General features: G+C 42.8%; 1 protein-coding gene across 2 annotated transcripts in view; it reads left to right on the top strand.

Moving 5' to 3' along the window:
* Positions 1-17,489: 17,489 nt before the first annotated feature.
* The window catches only part of runx3 (RUNX family transcription factor 3), a 48,516-nt gene continuing 43,823 nt past the window's right edge, over positions 17,490-22,182 (top strand). Inside the window, exons 1-2 of one of the 2 annotated variants that reach the window (XM_085442524.1) lie at positions 17,490-17,695; positions 18,062-18,174. In XM_085442524.1, the coding sequence (XP_085298650.1) occupies positions 18,117-18,174 (58 nt within the window). In that variant the 5' untranslated portion in view covers positions 17,490-17,695; positions 18,062-18,116. Of the gene's footprint in view, positions 17,696-18,002; positions 18,175-22,182 lie in introns of those variants that run through there. The other variant, XM_085442525.1, reaches the window with a different exon arrangement.

The following is a 22,182-nucleotide window of genomic DNA, read 5'->3' as shown; positions in this document are numbered from 1 at the left end:
ATGATGAATATTTCAGTCAAACAAAAAAAAATTCAAATGTATTTTTCATGTTGCTTTTTCTGCATTTCTACCATTTTTGTTTGTTTTTTCTTTTGTTAGCGTGATTACTCAGTAAGGTTTTATTTAAAGATTGGCATGAAAAGGTGGAGCTTGTTTCAAAATACTCTCTTTGAAAGAATCTGTAAAATTACATGATTTACATTTCACACCACATCTTTACTTTAAACAAAGACCGCATCAACAACAATAACAATCGTTTTTAAACTGCTATTCATTTGGGCGACTATAGAAGAGTAACAGCTTTAGATAAATTCTTTATAAAGTATCTTTTTAAAAATAAAATATCTACAACAACAACAGCAACAAGTCTTTTTAGTCGTAAAGTCTTTTTTATCTACAACAGGACACATATCTTAACCTTTCAGCAAAAACAGAAGAAAAAAAATGCTTCCCAATTTCATTTTTTCTTAAAGGCTCTAACGCAAGCATCCATCCATCCATCCTCTTCCCTTTGTCCTATTCAGAGTCACTCTGGTGCTGGAGCCTCATAAAGCAGCACTATGAAAGCATTTTATTGTGAAAGTTCGGTCTGCTGACCGAACTTTAATAATAAAAACTTTGGAAACCTGCATTGAGGTTTCCCTGAATGCAGGTGACCAGGCCTGCGCTGCGGCCGTGCGCCACGTGCTCCACTGAGTCTCCGACTATGATTCTCAAACTCCAGATAATGGCGGCCCTTGTTCTGGATCATGTGCCTCTTCAGGCTGACGATAAGTACAAGGACCAGTACTGCGAGCTGCAGTCAGCAACCAGTTACAGTAGTAACTGGTTGCTGACTGCAACTTTTCGTGATTGTAAAGCTGATAGAAATGGATGGAAGGAGGCGATCATTTCTTTGTGATTATAAAATTGGCCACAGCTAACCCCTGTTTAAGATATTAGAAGCTGCAGAATAAGAAGGTCTAGCACACTTGTAAAAAGACGCTTATTCTCTGTAGATGAAAAATGCAAATTTTTAGCATTTGACACTCCAAACATTGCTTTTTCAAAAGTCAAATCTCACTGCATGGAACGAGCCTCACAGTATCGCAACTTGGTGACTCATTCCTCTACACACATGAATCACAACAGTGGCACATCAGTGAAATATCAGGTAAAGCAGATCAGGTTGACGTTGCAGTGGAAAATTGTGTATGTGTGTGTGGGTTGGAGAAACCACTCTGAGCTTTTGGCTAATTGTACACTACCACTGAACAACAGCTGTGGTTGTGCTAAAAACAAAAAGAGTTTTTCTTGTAAACCCTGATGGTTCTGCACGAAGGGGGAAATTTAATTTTCCAATCAACCAATCCTCAATGGAATGAGGCCAAATCAGGACACTGAAAATGGCTAAATCTGTGTTTTTAATGCATACAGGTTTAAGTACTTCTTCTCTGACTCAGATAATACTTGGTGGTTTGTGTGTGGGTGAAGCTGAAGCCTTTAGCTGTGTTGAGATGACTCAACTTAGCAGAACCTAGCCAAGAGTTCTGGGTAGGGAGGTTTGGCTAACCAAAACCGTGAGAATGTGGCAACATATGTCCTGTTCTGTGGCAACATCAGCCTAGTTCATGCTATAAGACATCAAAAATGGTGTTACACTACACTTACAAAGAACAACATCTGAAGTTGAATTTTATCTAAAGAATGAGGTAAGATCTAATTTGATGTTGTGGGTGTGGCGGCGCATCAGTCACCAGCCTTAATTTACCAGAGCACCTAACATAGTGCGACTGAGATCCCAGGCGGAGCCACTCATCAGATACATGTGACACGAAATCATTCCTGATTAGCCGCTAATGCATCATGATGAGCTGAAAATAGTTAGAATCAATTTTATCTAGTTAACTAATCTGCCGTTTTAACCACATGATAAAAGCAGCTTCTGACACACTCACAGTTAGGCAGGCTCACTGCCATACAGTACCGATGTCATGTGCCCACAGACCAAACGCTGCTGCTTTCAAGCCTATAGGCCACAATCGTATTCACCTCGGGCATCATGTGACACCAGGGTTCCTGAGCCAAGGCTGCGGGAATGGCAGAGCTTTATCTACTCCTACTCCAACCATTGTTTCCCTTTGTAGTGAGCCCGCAATAAACTCCCTTATGTGGGTTTGAACGGGGCCTTTGATAAAGCCAATGTTTCTATATCCTCTGATCTATCACCTGCTGCCTCTAAAACTGCCTGCTGGTGTGTTTATACGGCGCAGCTCCATTTTGAAGATGGCGAACACAGAGATTCACTGTAGAGTAAAGTGGGACGGCCGACGGCATTTGTTGCCTGCAGCAGGTACCCCTGCGTATGACACATCCACAGCTCAAAGCAAGATAGGAAAAATGGAATAAAAATGTTAACATCACTACAACTGCAGACACAAACTGGCAGACTGCAGCAAACTCACATGCACTCAAGTAGCACTGCAGCGGAAACCATATGCCCCGAGTCTAGTCACGAAACAGAGTGCGAACGATATAGAATAGGATCTATACTCAAAAATAAATTCACACACACACACACACACACACACACACACACACACACACACACACACACAAGCAGATAGAAATACAGAAAAAATAGGCAGTTCCTTCTCGGTTGTCTGCACAGCAAGCAAGCCACCAACCACAACCACAAAGCCCCAGTATGTCAGCAAGCACCTGGCTATATACCCGCTCCCAGACAGTCAGCAGACACACACAAATACTCACACACACAAGCAGAAATTTACATATGAGCACCTTAAGATGCACACTTTGGCTTTTTTTGTGCCTTCCAAGGAAGAACATGCAAAAAGCACCTGCTCCTGTCAAAGCAGCGCCATATATTTTATATAGGTGAAGCGATGCATGGATCGCAGTGGAAGTTTCTCTGTGTGTATTTTTGTATGCGTGTCTTTTTACCCAGCAGCCTCTAGACCTATTTACAGCAATGAGCGTGGGAAACAACTTCAAAACCCGTCTTCAAAACCGAGAGATCGCACATAAGCAACAAGCGATATATATGCATGAAATACATAAATAAATCAATATATCCCCCCCACACACATATATACATTTATTTTATATAAAATCTCCCTTTTAATATTTTACATACATTACTAGTGACACATATCTTGAATATTTGTTTATTTTTATTTGTATATAAAAAAAATAAATAAAGGCAAATTTCCATGAAAGTCTGCACAGAACCAAAGTTGAAGACAGATGTAAGATAGGAGATGCAGAAGATCAGTAAATACTGAGGAAATGACACAAACACGCACCCATCCACCCACACACACGCACACACGCGCAAAGACACGCTTGGATGGCTTTGTGGGAACATTGATTGTTAATACACGATCCCTAACACTAACCATCAAAATGACGTGTGTAACCCCAACGCTTCTCCTAACCTGAACATAAGCCTAATTTACAGCCTAAAGCCAAAGCTGTGAGAGGGTGTGAGAAAGTGAATGCCAGTTCTGATTAACATCTTTTTAAAAGTCATACTGGTTCTTGTGCACCTTCGCTCCACACATGCAAACACTAAAACTGGAATGTCGCAGATGGTGCCTCCATCGCTGATCTCTGCAGACCTTGCTCCTGAGGTCTGAATTTGACTCAGCTATTTCAGTAAATTTGGAAAAAATTTGTCTGTTGTTGTTGTTGGGGGAAAAAAGCATCATCATATAGTTCCCTATAACTGTAGAGTTTATATTCTCGTACCAAGGTGTTAAAACCACAGTGCTGGTGAATATATATTCACAGCTTTCTCATTTCTACATTGGTCTGCACCAGCAGAAGCCCAGCTAGCGAGCCGTCATTGTTATTATGCCTTTATATTCCTTTAATCCAAAAAATAAAATACTACTATTATCATTACTGTACGTGTCTTATACTGCATATACTATACATACTCAACATCGACATCAGCATGAGAGAGTCCAACCGTAAAGCGCTGTAGTCCAGAAATGTAAATTTCATGGCTTAAATTTGATTCATGTTCAGGTTTTTGATAAGACGTTGGAGGCAAAGGTGATATTTCATTTTATTTTTGTAGAATACAGCACCACCACTCACATGCTGGGTAAGAAGTGAGTGGAAGCAGAACATTTGTAGCTGCAGCTTCCTGATAGCAGTTACCATCCACCACCGCAAACAGCTCCTCTGGACACAAACATCAAAGTTTCGGTTGTGTTCTCACAATGTTCCTAATGTCTGTTGTTTTTGTTTGAAACAGGTGCCACGGAGAGAGGACGTCCTGCCATAAAATCCTAATTGACCAGTCAGCAGGCTTTACCTGAAGGCTAGCATTTGGCCCTCGGCTTACTGTAGGAGAAAATGGAGAAGCTTCCCTCTAAGAGAAAGACCGTTCTGACATATGATCAATATGGTTTTTGCTTCTTTGTTTAAGAGCGCTTATAAATAACTGTTTAAGTCATTTAGCTCCATTCGCTTCTTTCACACTGGCCTCTAGTTTTTGTTGTTTTCAGATCATTTGAGGTAAATTCTTATAGATATAGCTCTATGGCTGCTGCGGAAGTGGTTCATTATCAGTAGTTGTGAACTATGCTGCACTACAATACTGCAAATTTTTAATTGGTTAAAAAAAAACGTCTTGCAGAAATGCATTGTTAAATAAGGAAGAATATGTTTTCTTGCTCTACTGACCAGCAGAATGGCGTGTATGGGAACAGCCTTTGCAGCAGTGTGGCTTTTTGGTATGATTTTAAAAGCGATGACTGGACAATAACGCAGCTCGGTCACGGAGAGGAATCAACTTTATCAGGCTTCACTTATATACACACACAATATGTGTAAGTAAGGTCAGGTCATACTTACTTGTGGTCATTTTAGGGGATTTTTTTTCCTTCACTGTAGGCTGAATTATATCATCATGGTGACATATTTTGAGCCTCTATTGTGAGCTCTATCTGTGTTGACAAAGCTTGAGTCAACTCCCAGAATGAAACAGCTGTTGTGTGACTTCTCCATGTTGAAAGTTATGGATACAGCAAGTGGCATTTTCTGCTGCTTTTAATAGGGAAGTTTATGACCTTAAAAAGACATAGCGAGGCAGTCATTCGCATCACAATCTGCCCACGGCCGTGGTTTAGCATGTTGTCTCACAGAAATGGCGGAACAGTAAAAGTACGTGTATTGTTCTACATGAAAGAGCACAGGGATGCAAAGTTATTGGGCCTGTGACGTCCACCTAAATCGGGGATGTCATTTTTTTTGTTCATGTGATCCAATCAGAGTGCAAGTGGGCCAGACCAGAAAAATGCTTTACACATATCTATTACACAAACTGAGTCTTCTATTGTAAAGTACATTTATTTGTTACATGTGCAGTACAATCTACAGCTCGCAGTGCCTAAAAAAGGCACAAAAGTGTTTCCAACTGAATACATTTGACTATTTTTATGATTCAAATAACTTTAAAGATGAGGCGATCGCAGCTGAAAAATTCAAATATGCAGTTTTCACATATTTCAGAGCCATCCAGTGGTTTGGATTGGACCCTTTGGTGGGCTGACACTTCATGTCAGGAGCAATATCAGAAGACAGTGTGTGCTCAGCTAAATGCAAAAAGAAAATTGGTAACATTTTAAGGTTTTACTATTCATATAATTGTTTACGTAAAATAAACTAGTCGTAGAGCTCGCTGAGGGTCTGGGTTTGATTGTCTTTAGGGACCTGTGGGTGTTCTGGTTTCCTCAAACCTCTAAATCTAAATAAAAATACAAATGCTAGTCCATTTCTATGCATATGTATGTTAAAAAAAACATGAACTCACAGTACGCAGTCAAGGGTACAACAGCTGTACTTTATTTCCTGAGAGTGTATTGTGCCTGTGAGGTGAAAAATCAGTGGACTGGAACTATCAGCGAGGTGCTCCTTCTATATTAAATAATAGTGAGACCAGGAGAGTCATTAAAAGAAGCCTGACGGTGGTCTTTGACACCATCAGCAGAGTGGAGCACAGGGGAGTGAAGCAGGTTTACGCTGTAGCACGCCTACTATATCGTCGTGCACCCGTCAGTCCAAGCTGTCATACAGCCTGCTAGTCAGCCAGTCTTGGGGGGCCTGGGATGCATTAGAGACCAGGAGAGAGGCCACTGTGAGTGGCCTTCGTTAGGAATCCCCCTCCACAGACACACTCCTCACCCACAAAGGAAACACAACATGTTTCCCTCTGAAAAAAAGCCAGCCTTGGATCACAGATCAGACGTGTGCAGCACCTCGACCAGCGAGGATTCAGACACACACACACACACACACTACACACACTAGGAGACAGCACGAGGATGCATTGCAATGGATGACAAAGAGCAATGAGCTCCGATATTAAAGAGCACAAAGGATGAACGAGGAGGCAGAGAAACACAGGGAGACTTCAGACTGTGTGTGTGTGCGCGTGTTTGGGGAGTCGAGGCGGTGTTATGAGAGTGCCCCGTGTTACCATCACCTCATAAAGCATCGTAATGGACGTCAGTCCTATTTGTCAAAGCAGGAGACAAATGAAAGCGAGGCTGTCGGGGGGTGAAAGTGAGAACGACATTATGGAGAATAATGGTGCGTGCTATTATGTTACCGGCTTTCAAAAGACTGTAAAAAGCTTATGCACATATGCCTACATTCACAGTTTGCACAGACACACACACATACAAGCACACACACAAAAACGCAGCCGTGGATTTCCTGAGCGCCCCCCCCCCAAAATCCCGTTCTAGGTCAGTAAAACCACCGAGTTTCTGAGATGAGTTAGCTGCGATATGAAAGCAGGTCACAGCTACAAACACACGCATGCATGCATGCATACAAAATCAGTGGAGTTATGTGAAGGGTATGGTGTCAGCACTGGCCATTACCCATCACACTGAGTCTCAAAATTCTTGGTAATGCAAACATGCTGCTTTTAATTTCACCATGAGCTGTGATCTAACATCCTCTTCTTTGCTGATTATGAAGTAAATATCTTGATTTGTTTGCTCTCCATAATACAGATGCATAATCATGCTGATAATGTGAAGTTCTATTAATAACTTTTTATCATGTAAACAAAAGTAAGACAGTTGTTATCAATCTTATTTCATTATTTAAGCACATTAGCCCTCTGTCTGTCCTATGAAATACGCTCTATTGACTTGACTTTGTTCAAAAGACAATTTTCATTCATCGGCCGCAAAATTTCTCCCACATCACTGAACGCTTTCAGCAGATGAATTTGAAAACAGACGTTCGGTTTATAAGCATTTATCATATTATACAGTGAAGGCCAAACAGCCGAGGATTTAACAATAAGCAAAACATATTTCTGAGGAGAGCGGGAGTTTAAATAACTGAGAAAAATAATAATTCCACCATTAAAGATGATTTGTTTTTAGTTCGGATGTGTGGGGAGGAAATAATAAATCACACTAATTTGGTTAAACCATCGCTTACAAACAGTCAGTCATGTGTTATCATACTGCAAACTCTCACGTAATCGCTCACATGCTCCGGTTAAATCAGATGGCATAATAAATACTCCATCAGGTACAAGCTATGGAACTCTTTGGATCCAAATATTAACTTTGATTTTACAGCTGTAGTTACATTTACTTTCCAAAAAAATACTTTAGGCATTTATGATGTCAAAATATATGCTTAACTTATACATTTATATATACACACACTTCAAGCCTACAGTACAAGTCATCATCAAGCTTGGGATCTACCAAGGAGACGCTCTGTCCCCACTAATCAAATCAAATCACTTTTTTATTGTCACATCACATGTGCAGGCACACTGGCACAGCACATGCGAGTGAAATTCTTGTGTGCGAGCCCCACAAGCAACAGAGATGTGCAAACACAACAACACAAACGAGCAAAATACAAGAATGGCCAACCTGAAACTAATAAATATATGTACAATATATAATAGTGTATGCATTTCTGGATGTGTATACTAAATATTTTCCTACGTGTGTGTGTGTGTGTGTGTGTGTGTGTGTGTGTGTGTGTGTGTGTGTGTGTGTGTGTGTGTGTGTGTGTGTATACACATTTTTACAAATTAAATAGCAAAAAAATAAAATAAAATAATAATAATAATAATAATAATAATAATAATAATAATAAAATATATAAAATATACAGAGTTGAATATGTGCAAAACAAGTGGCATTTATATACAGTGTGGAGTGCATAATGTTGCACTACTGTTCTGCATAGGCCTGAAGCCCCTCAGGGAGATCATCAGCAATCGTCTGCCACCTCCTCTACATGGATGACATCAAGCTGAATGCCATGAGTGAACATCGATTCACTGATCCACACCACTAGGATCTACAGCAACGATATCGGAATGTCATTCGGATCTGAGAAGTGTAGTCGGATGGTAACGAAGAGAGGGAAGGTAGTCAGAACTGAAGGCAATATTGCAGACATGGAGGACAGCTACATGTACCTGGGGATCCCACAGGCAAATCAGACCCATGAAGAGGCCGCAAGGAAAGCTGTAACCACCAAATACCTGCAGAGCGTCAGGCAAGTCCTGAGGAGTCAGCTGAATGGGACGAACAAGATTCCCTGATGGGGTAAATAAGCTGGCCAAAGGAGGCGAGAGCAGCCACTGACATCAAGACAAGAAACCTTACCACGTATGGAAGGTTTCACCCCAAGTCCAGCACCCTGAGGCTGTACGCTGAGAGGAAGGAAGGAGGCCGAGGACTCGTGAGTGTCAGAACCACGGTTGCTTGAAGGATAAAGACAGGCAGGGGCGAGAGGGGAAATTTTAATACAAAAAAATGTTTATAGTAAATAACAATAATGCTGATAGACCTAGAAGAGGGAGTAAGAACATAACAATTTGGCCTCAAAACCGGCAACTACATTTTGTTCCTATACTTGTAATTTTAACTTGCAAGACAGCTTTTTCATATTGTGTCAAAGCAATTTTGGCACAAGCTAAGGCGCTCACTATTTCCTCCACCACGCTGCAAATGAGAACTTATTTTACATCTAACATTGCTACAGAGGCGCTTTAATGGAGACGAAAATGCACGTCACTTTTTATAGAGTGAAATGCGTGCACACTGGACCTATTTGCTTTGAACTTTTCTTAAACAAGCTGCAGGATTAAAGCGACTGTTTCATGTAGCTATGCAGGGGCATACGCTCACACGCACACAACTAAACCACTATGCATCTGCTGTAGAGGAACATCCTGCCCCACACAGACTAGCATGCTCGCAAGCTTGTCTGTCACATTCAAAACCCATGTCTGAACCACAGGAAATACGTAAAACACGCACACACATAAACATAGACTCATGCGTGCATACACGCACACGTAATAAAACATGCTGATACCAGTTTGACATACTTGCTGCAGCTCTGCAAAGAAAAACATGCAGATGTGCAGAAAATGCACAAATTACACAGGAGTTAGATTTTAGCGGTAACCATGAAATGGTGACGTGAAACAGAACAAAAAAGTATGAGAGCATTCCACCTGCGTTAGTGCAGGTGATCCCGATGATGCATTGAGGTCAATGGGATGAATTGGGTTTGTGGCAAGACCGTGGCCTGCTCTATTCTGGTCTGACTGGGGCTGAGATGTGTGCGTGTGTGTTGAGAGTTGGGGCATTTGGGGTAAATGAGGTCTCGGGTTTACGGGTGCTTTTATGTGAGGCTGCAGCTCTTCAGCCCTCCAGCTGCTCTGTTGCCATGATGTGGTGCCTCTGTGTACCTCAAAGCTGAACGTAAATTTACCACTCTGGTGAATACGAGCGGTTCGCAGAACACACAGGCACAATGTGATAAGCACTCTCAAGCAAAACATCATAAAATTAGGAGGCGCTCGGTGGGGTGTTTAGTGTTGTCTTTTCTATCACTCCTCTTCCTCATCTGATTTTCAAAGTAATAGCCACTAATGTTTAAAACAACCAAAGGCAGCATTATGTCATGTCGCAAACACAGAAAGGAAACCACTGCAGTGCTCACAATTCTCTATTTATGAACACAATGAGAAATACTCGGAGGAAACTTGGGATAGAGGTTTGCACGCTTTCTAAACTAACTCCGGTCACTGTGTGTGTAGGCGTTAGCTCCAAAAGCTGCCGAGTTGTGATGTTGTGTGTCAGAGAATCTGCCAAAAGCTGACGATTTTGCCAAGAAATTAAATTCAATTAAACTAAATCAAATTAAATTAATTATTTCTGGGATAGGTTCGTCAAATTTTTGGTAAGCCTGACATCTTTTAGCCGGCACACAACCTTCAGGAAATAACATCTACACCGGCTGGAAATCTGATTGAAGATTCTCTTCAAAGACTTTACAAATTGGGTTAGCTCGGCATTTTTCTTAAATATTTGCTCATATTTGCCTGATATAAATACTTAAATAAAAAACAGTTTTAGAGTTTAACTAGTTCAGATTTAGCAGAATTTTGATTTATACATCCGGAAGTAGCTCTTTTATTTGCTCTTATATATGAAAATATAATGAACAGTAATATGATATGATGCATACAGTATACATTCATTAATTATGGGAGTAAAGAAATTGACTTGATCAGCTAGAAGCTGCAGAAGAATCTGGGCTTGAACCTTGGCCAGGACAAACCTGGCCTAGAATAAGACACGCTCTTTATTATTTATTTAATAATACAGGGTTGGGGTTAGGATCCTAAAATCTTAGAATATTAAATTTGATGATGAAAACAACACGTTGATTAAACATCCAGTACTTAACACATTTTTTAAAACCTTTTTAACCCCATTTTAAGCCCCAAACATCATTCTAAAATACATAAATCGCCTCTATTTAAAGTCCTATAACTTCCTTACCTTTCCATACCTGTTAGAGTGCTTTTAATAGGCTTGGTTATATAGTGGGTGCACACTACTAGACTGTAAAATGTTAAATTTACTTTTTCTTGAACTACTTTTACGTCTCAGCTACCATCCAGACTGTTGCAATAAACACAAAAGATTAACCAACTGGTTATCCTTTGTGAGGGCAGTAGACTAGACAGGAAGTCAGAGAGAGAGAGAAAGCGGACGGGGGGGAACGACGCAAACAGGAAGTGGTCTCGGGGGACTCAAACCTAAGCCCCGGCGATGGCCTTTTGGCCAAGACTCAACCTGACGAGTTATCCCAGCACCTAAAGAGAGCAAATGTATAGGTTCTGTCACGGTCCCCGTGTCTCTCTGGTTGGCCCACGCTGGCTACAGGTTTTGTTGTTGTTAGTTTTGGTTTTTTGTCTCTCCTCCTCCTCTCTGCCTGGGTGGAGCTCATTACGGGCTCTCACTCTTGGCCCACGCACCCGTGTGATGGTGTCCACCTGCGGCTGATCTGGCTGATTTCCCCAGCTGCTATTTAAGGCAGTGGCACAGAGCAGCTCACCGCTGGAACGTTGAACCACCTGAATTCTGGACCGAATCACCGGACCTGTCCAAGTGGGGCAGTGTGTGGAGTGTTGGAGCGAGTGCGGCTGAAGAGGAGTGCGTGTGTGCGGAGGAGCGGTGGCGGTGCCTGAGTGGAAGAGGAAGCGTGTGTGTGGATCCCCCCCCCCCCTTCTCTCCCTGGAGCCCTGGACCCCCTCCCAACTCACTGTACATATATTTTGCACTAAGGTGATCCCTATTGTAAATAAATCCCCTTTTTGTTTCCTTGAAAGAACTGTCTGCGCGTGAGTCCGTTCAGTAGCCATGACAGGTTCCAAATTATTTAAAGTTGAACCAACTTGGACAATTTTCTCAACAGATTCCTCTTTAGCTGAAGCACTAATTAATACAAGTATGTAGTGCTACCTATTACACTGAAGGTTCTGAGGTGTCTTCCTGTTAAAAGGGTGTTTTCCCTTGCCTGTCACTTTATAAAAGTGGAAAGCTGTAAAACAAAGTTAATACAGTTTAAAGTTTCTGTCCTCTTTCAGTGGGCCGATTCTGGCCCCCAGGCCTTATGTTTGACACCCCTGTCATAGGTGGCCGCCTGATTGTTGGTATTTTTTCTCTCAATGATTGTACGGTCTTTACCTTACTACATAAAGCTCCGTGAGGTGACTGTTGTTGAGATTTGGAAATCAAACGGAATTGAGTTGAAAATTAATAAAAGCAAATCAGATTACGACTTCAAAAATAACTTATTGGGACAAAATGCACTGTTTTTGCACTTTCATTAAATACACAGGGGCACCTGTCTGACGTTCAGCCTGCACGGCTCTTTGCCAGAAGTTGCGTGAAGCCTTTGAATCAACCTGGTGTAAAGGGAGCTGGATGCGCAGTCTTTGCGTTGGCACAGTTTCTGAATAACAGGAAGAGCTTTGGTTAAGGGGGTCGGATGGAGACTTTACTACTTGCAAACATGGTAAATATGTCCTAAAGGGTCGCAGCAGGTGCCAGGGGCCCAAAACTACACTGAATGAATTCAGCCACATCCCTCACCTGGCAGCTGGAACAAAGTTAAGCTTTAATCTCCTCACTCAGCTTATCGTTGCTGATCGTGACCTAATGCAGGGTCAGCTTTCTCCAGAAATATCCACATTGGAGTGGCACAGTTCTCCTTTATTTAGCAGCCACGGGTTACCGTATACTGTACGCGCAGCGCTCCTCGGGATCTCTGGGATACGGCCTGCTGCACCGTGTGTGGCGACACGGCGCCCCCGCTGCCCCTCCTCTCAGTGCGGTTACCACAGTCTCCATGTCTGCTGGAGCCAATAAATAAATAATGGGCCTGGCGATCGCTTCCAACGGTGATACTGCATGCTGAAACCGCTGCATCTGGGAGTGCCTCGCTGACAGTGAAAACAACAACACAAGCATGCGCGCACACACGCATGTAGACACACAGAGAGACACTACAGATTAATGCTGAGCTGGTAACACTGAACTAATTTCTCACACAGCTGCAACTTTCTTTTCTAAGAACTCTCTAGAATAACAGCTCGGGCTGCTCAGCTGCTTCCCGGTTTATTTGAAGTGTGACACGTTAGGAATGTTTTACTTTTTTTTATTTGTCTCTTACAAGGTCCGATGCCCACTTCCTCTTTGGAGTGCCAGTGCTTGAGAATTTCCAGAAGTGTTTGGAGTTATATGTAAAAGGTTTTGTCTCGGAGGCTATTTTTACATGAAATATGGGCAAGTTAATAAATGACACACTGTAAAAAACCGCTGTACACCAAAAGCACTCTAACTTAAACATTTAAGCAGATCAAGCTCACGTTTTACTAACTTTCTGTAAAAAGAAAGGATTTTTTTTACGATAATTCCCTGTTCTTTGCAGGGAAATAGAAGATTAACAGGAAGACACTTTACATTTTACAATATAACAAAGTTTTTTTCCTTGTTGACGGCCTGGGAGTCATGGAAATGTAACTGCTCGAGTTCAAATAATTAATTTGGAAATGCTGTGAAGTTATTTCAGTTATTTTGTGTTTAAAAACAGCATTTAAGGTTGAGAACATTCAGTGTCTTTACACTAATAATTAAAAAAACTGTTAATTTACAGCATAACACCCCATCGTAACACATTATTCACGCAGAATACAAAACAAAAAGTACGAAACTTGTTATTACGGTAGACACACTGTAAAATACCAGTTTAATGCTGTCAAATGACACCACCACTACTTTACTGTAATTTGACGGGGAATTTAGACTCTGTGTACTGAAAGCAAACTGGGACACTGGTAGGTGGAATGAGCATTGTAACATAATTAAAAGAAAATCAGGGAAATGAGGTGTGAGTGAGAAGTCAGGACATTGGACCCGTGTACGCAGCCCAAAAATGGGCTCCCATGGCCTATCCTAGAGCGCAGGCAGGATCATGGTGTTTGATGCAATGACGGCCACTTCATTATAAAAGCCTCCTCAAGTCCCACGCTGCATTCCACGTTTATGGGGAACATATGGGGAAGCCTGCAATTTTTAGACCACAAAATAAGCCCCTTTGCAGCTGGACGCACGACCGCACTGAGTCCTTTTTGCTTGCGAGCCACACCCGAGAGGCGTAGGACCACTGACAGTGATTAAACCACCACAGTTTTCTCAGCAAAACAGGAGTTATATTAAGCTTAAATACAGGGGCTTGATAAACAAGGCCTGGGCAGGGGAAAAAAAGAATTGAGAGGAAGACGGCCACAATGATCTTGAGACTATTTTCCCCTCACGGTCATGGGCAGTGCAAAGCCATGAGATACATTTCAAAACATGAAGCAGATGTTTACCTAGACAAAGAAGAAAAAACACACAGTAGACTGAGGCCTCGACTCCGGCGCTTTCTTCAAATGTCAAGTTTGGACAGCAGGAGCTAGTTCCCGTTCTTGCACAATGCTGTGGGATGGCTCTTTGCATATATATGTGTGTGTGTGTGTGTTTGTTTTCGTTTTTTTAGCTTTTCCTTTATTTCTCAGTAAAAATCCAGATGCAGTGTCTTTGTTTCCACAAGCGGACAAAAACAAGGAAATTGACAATAATCTAAAGCAGTCTGCCTTTTTGGAAACAAATAGCAGAAAAATATATTTCTCACTTTAATGAAATCTGAAGAAGAAAACATGACTTTTTACCAGCAGCATGTCTCGCTTGCACAAATACAGCCACATAAAATGATTATAAACCGAAACAACCACGAGGCTCTGTACTGTGAAACCAGTACGCTGCACTCCAGCAAACACGGACGAGACCAACGCAGAAGGCGGGAGACCCCCGGCTCCAAACCAACCAAACCGAACCCCCGCCTGTGACCCCAAAGAAGCTAAAAATTCTAACTGACACTCATCAAAAGTTATTCTTTTTTTTTAAAGAAACAAAACAACATTTAAGGTTAGGGTTTGGAGATGGGTTGGGGTCCAACCTCCTTGGGCTGAAGCTCAAGACTCTAAAGTATAATACAGCATAAAGGTCTGGAAACCCCGTCTGTGGACTTGCAGGTTTTGCCCTCCGGGCCTGTGTGACAACACTACCTCTTGTTCAGCAGGGAGACATAGAGCTGTAATCTGTCAGGGCTGGCAGGCCAGGGCCGAGGCCATGTCGGGAGGCAGGAGAGGTGTTAGAAGAGGAAGCTCCGCTGTGTGTGAGGTTAAGTCAGAGGCCTATAGTGGCCGCATGGACGGACTGATAAAAGCCCTGGGGCCACGGCTGTGGCCTCAGCGTTCGGCCACACTCGCTGACACGCCGTGTCATTTAGCCCGCGCTGCCGCCTAACTCAACGGCAACTGCTCATTTACAGGGCAGTGCGGCCTACCAGGAAGAGCGGCAAGCTCTCCCTCTCTCTCTCTCACACACACACACACACATTCAGAACATGGTACTGTATATACACATACAAACACATGCTGTGGTCCATGCAGCAGGTTTGTCCAGCAATTAGCAGATGTGGGCTGACATCCATACACAACAAGGTGTGAAGCAGAAACAGAACAGAAACATGCGCACACACACGCACACAGGTTTCCAGGGAAAGCGAGTGGGTCACATGAGTGACCAGACGGTGGTTTGGGTCTGTTGTCCCATGGCCAGACATGGTCAGTGTGTCACTGGGAGACAGGAGAAAGGAGAGAGGAAGTGAGCATCCCAGAGGTCTGCAAATGCCAGTTATTTGCACACACATGCAGATGCTGTGCTGCAAGATCGCAGCCTAACAGTATGGCTGCACACAGTAACTCTGCTAACGAGAGCCACCACGGGTAAAAAAAACGAACTCACATGGAAATATTAAAAATAGTTTGAGTATTTCCAATACGCACATGAAGAGCTATCTGTCTAAGTAAGCACGATTTGCATAGTTTTCCCAGGAGATGTAAACAGTGAATAAGATGCAAAGTTCATTCTGAAACTTTCATTTTAGAGCACGGTTTCTTTTTTTGGTACAGTCTAAGGTGTAAAAAGAAAAAAGACATAGAAAATATTTTATCTTTCCTTCATAAATAATAAAACACTGTCAACAACAAAACAGAAAGTTTGAGGCTATAGACCAAATAAAAGAACGTTTGGTGTATTACAGTCGAGGTGATGCACAGCCAAGTGCATGTGAACAAAGTCATTTTGAGAACACAGCTTAGATATGGAGATATGCACATGCATCTTCAATAGAAATGAAGTGACAGATAACACCATGAGAATTTACTCAGTGATGATTCTATCTCATTAATTATGCTCTAATTTGCATCAATATCACCTGATGGTTTATTTTGATATCTTCTTCCCACCGGTCTGAAACAAAATATACCGTAGAAACAAAATCTCTGTTAACTATCTTTTTGCCTGTCGTGCCGCGCCTTAATTTCTCTCGCAGTCTGAAACTACATGAACCATTTCCTGTTTTGCTCATAACTACAGATGAAACTTCCAAATAAATAGTTCAAAATCTCCAAAAATAACACAATATGTGATATGCTATCACATATTGGGCTCACGCCGTTCGGGTAGTACAAGCAGCCACATCAGTGAACACTTTTCCGTTCTTAAATTCAACCCAGAAAATGAAAAAGTGTGAAAACCACAATCAGGTTAAATCGCTTTGCACTTTCACAGGGGAAAGAGACTTCAGTTGCCCGCAAATACTAAAGTTTTATAAAAATATCTTTTGTATTGCATAAGGAAGTTCAGGTTAGAAAAAAAAAGGGACGCATATAATTAATATTTAAAGATTTTGTGACGTGGACACAAAGTTTTATTTTTGCATTATGCAGGTTCAGCTGTGTGAGAATTAAATGTACATGAATATAAAAGAGGGCAAAATAAAGAGAGAAAAAAAGGGAACTTCAAAGGCTGATGGCAGAGGAGAGAACCCGGGCAGAGTCGAGCCGTTCGGCTTCTGATGAGACTAAGATTATGATACTATCAAGTGGTAAGTGAGGGTGGAGGTTTTGCAGGCCCAAAACCACCGGTTCTTACAAACACAGATGTGCCGTGAGTCAGACAAACATAAAACTAGCACAGGACACACATACACAGTATACACAGCATGCTCAGTGTTGTTCGGCAGTTAGAGACAACACTTTCCTGTCTCCTCAAGCCACAGCTATCTCTCATTTTCTATTTCTCCTCATCTGATTCAGTCCTGTCTTTTTCTCTCTCCTGTGTTTGTCTTGGGCTTAATACATCTGAATGTCTCTTCAGCTCCTCTGCAGTGGTTTTTAGTGCTCTTTCTGCAAACCTCAGTGAGCCACAGCGACGCAGGCCGCTGCCTGGTTTGAACTCAAAAGAAAATAGAATATTTCCAAAACTTGGACGACCAATGAAAAGTGAGAATGAAGACGGCGAGTCAGAGAAGAAGAACCATGGAAAGTACAACCCGAAAAGAGAAACCAGAGAAAAGGCAAAGACGATAGGAGAAGACGGGAGGGAGGGGAAGGAGGGTGGGAGGGAAAGGCCCGGTGACCTCACGTGACATGTGACGTGGGCTCCACCACTCACGGAGGGGAGTGTGTGTCTGTGTGGAGGATGGCGAGGAGGATGCAGATAGACTGTGGCTTTTAGCCTTTTACTAGCACTGACGCTCCAGTCAGGCCGCCACCATCGTGGAAGAGAAAGAGACAGACCACGCTAACAAGCTAGCTGGCTAACCTCAGACCTTCAGGCCGCTGACAGACCACCACAAAAGCGGCCCCCCGCCCCCGTCAGCCTGCTTACGCCACCCGGGCACCGTTAGGTGGGGCCCCCTCTTATCTCCAGCCCTGGTGAGTCCACCTCCGCACCTGGAGACCCAAATGTTGATGCCTGCCTTTGTTTAAACTGTTTTTCTCTCAACCACATTTGCTGTTTCTTCTGTTTCTTCTTTCTTTCTGCCTCTGACCCTCTTCTCTTCACTTCTCTCTCTCTCAAATGTCTTGTGGTGCTGCTGCTAACACATGCTGCTGCTCTCTCTGCAAGCTTGTGGCTTGGGATTCCTGTGGTAGTCACAAACCCTAGATTCTTGGTTGCAAAGAGTCTCGGAGCTCCAGGAGTTTTGTCCTCTTGTGCTCTCCTTCCTCCCTTCACTTCTTTTTATGCTACACTTTTATTTTTGTGTTTCAATCCTCCTGTTTCTTGCCCCCCTCTCTCAGAAGTCTGTGGAGATTGACTTCAGCGAGGGCTCCACACCATTCTGACTTCTCTGTCATGGCATCCAACAGCATCTTTGACTCCTTCTCCAACTACAGCAGCAGTCTACTAAGAGGTAAGTGCTGATCCTGCCCTCTCCACTCTGCTCTGCTCACCCTCTGACCATTGTTTTCAACGTGCAGTGCTGTCAGTTTGACAAAAAAAGCACTGACAGTTCCACAGTGAAATGTGAGAGTTGCTTCTTGTAGCGTTTGAATGCATTTATCTGTCTGTCACGTGTGCTGTGAAATAGGTTCATAAAGGAGGGTGTGATTTGCACAGTAGCTCTCATCTGATATGTCCCATAAAGGCCTCTCAGCTCCTGTGTTTTCTGTAGGCTTGATGGAGTAGCGCCATAATGGGATTCTCACCACAGACATTCATTATCAAGTGAAACTCGGCGCTCTCTCAGTGAGAATACGAGCTCAGAGGCTCCATGTGACTGGGCCCCTTACTGGAACACGGCAATACAATAAAAGAGAAAAGAAAAAACATATTAGGCTCTCTCTGCTTTACTTCCAGGAGGTACTTTTGGTCTGTGCGGTGAGGTGAGTGCACTATGCTCGGTGACGAGCCTCAGTGAAGAAGCCATTTGTTGCCATGGCAATTCCAATCAGGCGGCTTTTTATTTGCAGTTAAGCTCTCGAGATGGAGAGCGAGAGCGCAACGTTTACCTGATTTCAGTCCTCATCCTGTTTATTCCCGTAAGTCGTGAAAAACACTGAGACGAAGCAGCGTTGACACTCGAGTTGTTAATCCGACGGTGGCAGAGTTTTTCTTACTGTTCCTCAAACAGCCACCGAGACAGCCGCTGAGAGGCAATAGGGAAAAAAAGGAGATACCCCCGCCCCCCAATTAAGGCCTTGTTGCCGTGTTAATTAGAGACAGCCACAGGAGAAGCACTACCAGTTGGTAATTGTTTGCAGAGTATATCTTAAAATCTGCAGAGCCTCACACACTCTGTACATCTGTGTCTCACATGAGAGCAATCCTCTGATATCCTCAGTGGAACCGCAGTGACAGGAGATGATGTTCTAGTGTTCTCACAGCTTCTACACACACTCAGGCATTTATAGTTTCCTCATGACAAGCTCAGGCCCCCCTTTTCTTCTCTTTAACCGCTGGATCTGCATCCCTTTATCTCCTCACCGTTTTACAGATCAGTGTGTCACCAACTTCAGGGTTCACGCCTGCTGTCTTTTAACCTCTAACGTAATGTGCTTTCGGGGGACCTGATTTTCTTTTTGTTTTTGAACCCTAGCAGAGCACTGAGGTGGCAGAAGGAGACAGTAGGTCAGAAGGGTGGGGAAAAGAAGAGACGAGCATTTAAAATGGTGATCAACCATTGGAAATCATTAGTGAACATGCAATATCCTTTTACAATTCGCTCTGTCAGGAGACTGAAACCGAACTGCACGAGAACAAAGGCCAAGACTCATTAAATCCCCCAGTTCAATCTGAAAGCATTTCCAACCAGGACTACCTCATGTAAGCAAAATACCCCAGCGGTTAGTTTAACAACTTGCATTACACAGGCAAAGCAATTTGGCCAATGCTCTCTTTTTTAGACTCAAATCAAACTGAAATTAAGAGGAACGGTTACAGAAAATCAAGAAGACTGTTAAATGTCTGGCTTCCTGAGCTCTGACTTTAATGCAGTGTGACGTGAAGCTTATGGAAATACTGCATTCATCTCCTCAGATGTCAGGAAATACTAGCATCTTATTCATCATGTTACATTTTCATTGGAGCTAAAAGGAAACAAAGACTGTAACAAAAATATCAGCACCATACACAGACGGTTTCGGTCTATAAGTGTTATTTCGGTAACTTTAGATATTTCAACCGATCTCACAGAGCAGACAGACGACACATGTGATGTGCAACATCAGATGCACTTCGCGTGAGAAGCGAGAGGACGCCTCACCTCAGAAACCTCAGTCCTCCGCTACAGTTCATGGAGACACAAACACACACTGAGACACACATGAGCGCACAACACACGCACAAAGGGAACAGACACCGTTGCTCTCGTCAACTTTAACTTTGTATAGATCACAAGAAAAAGCTAATAGTCTGATAGCACGTTGTGAAAGAAACAGGCAGCAACGGGGAGAGCTTTGCGACATGGTAATCTGATGCAGACTCGCAGAGCTGCTGCAGTTTGCTGATAAAAACCACAATGAGGCTACACCTGCTAACCCTTACACATCAGCACCACTATTTAATCAGAAAGCAGCATTTCTGAGACCTTTTGAAAAAAGAAAAAAAAAAAAAAAACTCGGTAGCTCCTAAAAAAAACACTGGACTTTCCCCCCGTGAAGCAGGGTTGTATAAACTTTACTGACTTTTCCGATCCTTAGTGCTGGCAGCGTTTGCATCAGGTGGGGTACCTGCCTTACAGCAGCTGTGTGCTGGGTCATTTCCTTGGCTCAGTAGCTGTCACCACATTTCCCTTCACTTGGAAGGGCCGCTGTGTTCCCTGCAGGCTGTTTTACATTCAAGAGTCCCATTTGATTTTTTTTAACACTCTTGGGAGCCAGCTCCCTTTGTGGCGGAGAAAAAGGCCTCAGTTTATTAGGGTGGGAATGGTTTTATATGTTTGGCTTATTGAGCTGCGTGAATTGAAGTGAAGGCTCGTATGTGAGAATGAGTTGTATTTTCGAGGCTTCTGGGAGGTGGTCTTGTTTGCTCTACAAGTGTTAGAAAGGGGGAAAAGGCAGTATGAGAAAAATACCCTTTATATGCATCAAAATGAATCATTCACAGAGGATAAAACTTACGATGAATTTCTGCCTCAGAACCACTGACAAATAAAAAGGCCTTATACAGTAGCTCAAAAAAATGGCTATAAATTTAACTGAACACATAGCCGGCCTCTGCTGAATTTATTAATAACAAGTCACATGGTGAATGTTTTTTTCTCCTCTCTTAAATTAACATGCTTGATTGGAGCCCGTTCAAAATCCTGCTGAGTGCGAGGCCCCCGAGTGACGCCAAAACAAAAAGACTGGCTGAGCTGGCTGAAATCTGTAACAAGATATTAAGAGTTCCAATATTTTAAAGTGAAAGCAAATAATAGAAAACGCATGACAGCCACAGAGCGGCGAAATCCTGTCTCCAATTTAGCCCAGTGTAATATCTATTTATAAAACTCTGAAGGCATATTGGATGGAAGCAGCGCTCTGGACTTGATTAGGGCTGTAAATGTTTTTGGAGGTACTTATTTACTTTTTGGTCCGTCTCGCTGCTTTCACCGGCTGTCAACACAACGTTATGGGGCACACTTTTAGTGGGAGGGGGTGGGGAGCGGGAGGGTTGCCAGTAAGATGGCTTCCAGGTAGAGCACGCAGAGGGGCGTGCTGATTATGTGGTCGACTAATCCTAAACGTGCCTCCGCCCTTGCAGACTTTTGGCTGAAAACAGCGGCTCTGCACTGGTCAAGGTTAAAGCTGTGTTAAGTGTAGTAGTAAATACAATTTTCTGGTGGTTAGCAAGCGACCACAGGGGCCAAATTCTTTGCAGCCAATCTGATAATATGGATTTTTGTTTTTAAAGGTTTCTCCGACTTTAAAAAAATAAAAAAGCGCTCTGAAAGGTTGAGCAACTTCTTTCAATAAACACTCCCGGCATGTTTCTGTGAATCTGCTGGAAAGTAAACTGGAGGTGTGCTGGCTGCGAACCGGCATCCTGCGAAGGGTGCAAACGATCCGAGGCTGCTGCGCGACTCGGCTCCTCGCACGTTAAACTCTAATCTGACCATGCATTGCTGCTGTGAAAGCAATAAACTTCCTGCGGGTGTGTTACCGAGAGAAATCTGACGTTTGAAGCAAGAGAACTGAAAATGCACTATAGTCTTACATAAGAATTACAGAGCGTTTTTTAAAAAAATGACTGAAAAATTTCCTGATATGATGCAAGCGATGTCAGAGGAATTTATGATGTCTAGACCAACTTCTTCGGGAACAAACTGTATGTCTGGAGGAAAATATGCAGACTTGTAATTGGATAATGAGGTGGAAATGATCACAATATAAAACTCTCGAGCTTTATTTCTAAAAAGTAATGCCCATACCGGATGAGT

Source organism: Copadichromis virginalis, linkage group LG19 (genome assembly GCF_057382275.1).
Source record: "Copadichromis virginalis isolate Kocher_CV1m ecotype Utaka linkage group LG19, C_Virginalis_male_GT1.1, whole genome shotgun sequence".
In the NCBI taxonomy this organism is placed as follows: domain Eukaryota; kingdom Metazoa; phylum Chordata; class Actinopteri; order Cichliformes; family Cichlidae; genus Copadichromis; species Copadichromis virginalis.
Note: the sequence above shows the minus strand (reverse complement) of the source record. Positions and strands in the feature narration are given on the sequence as shown.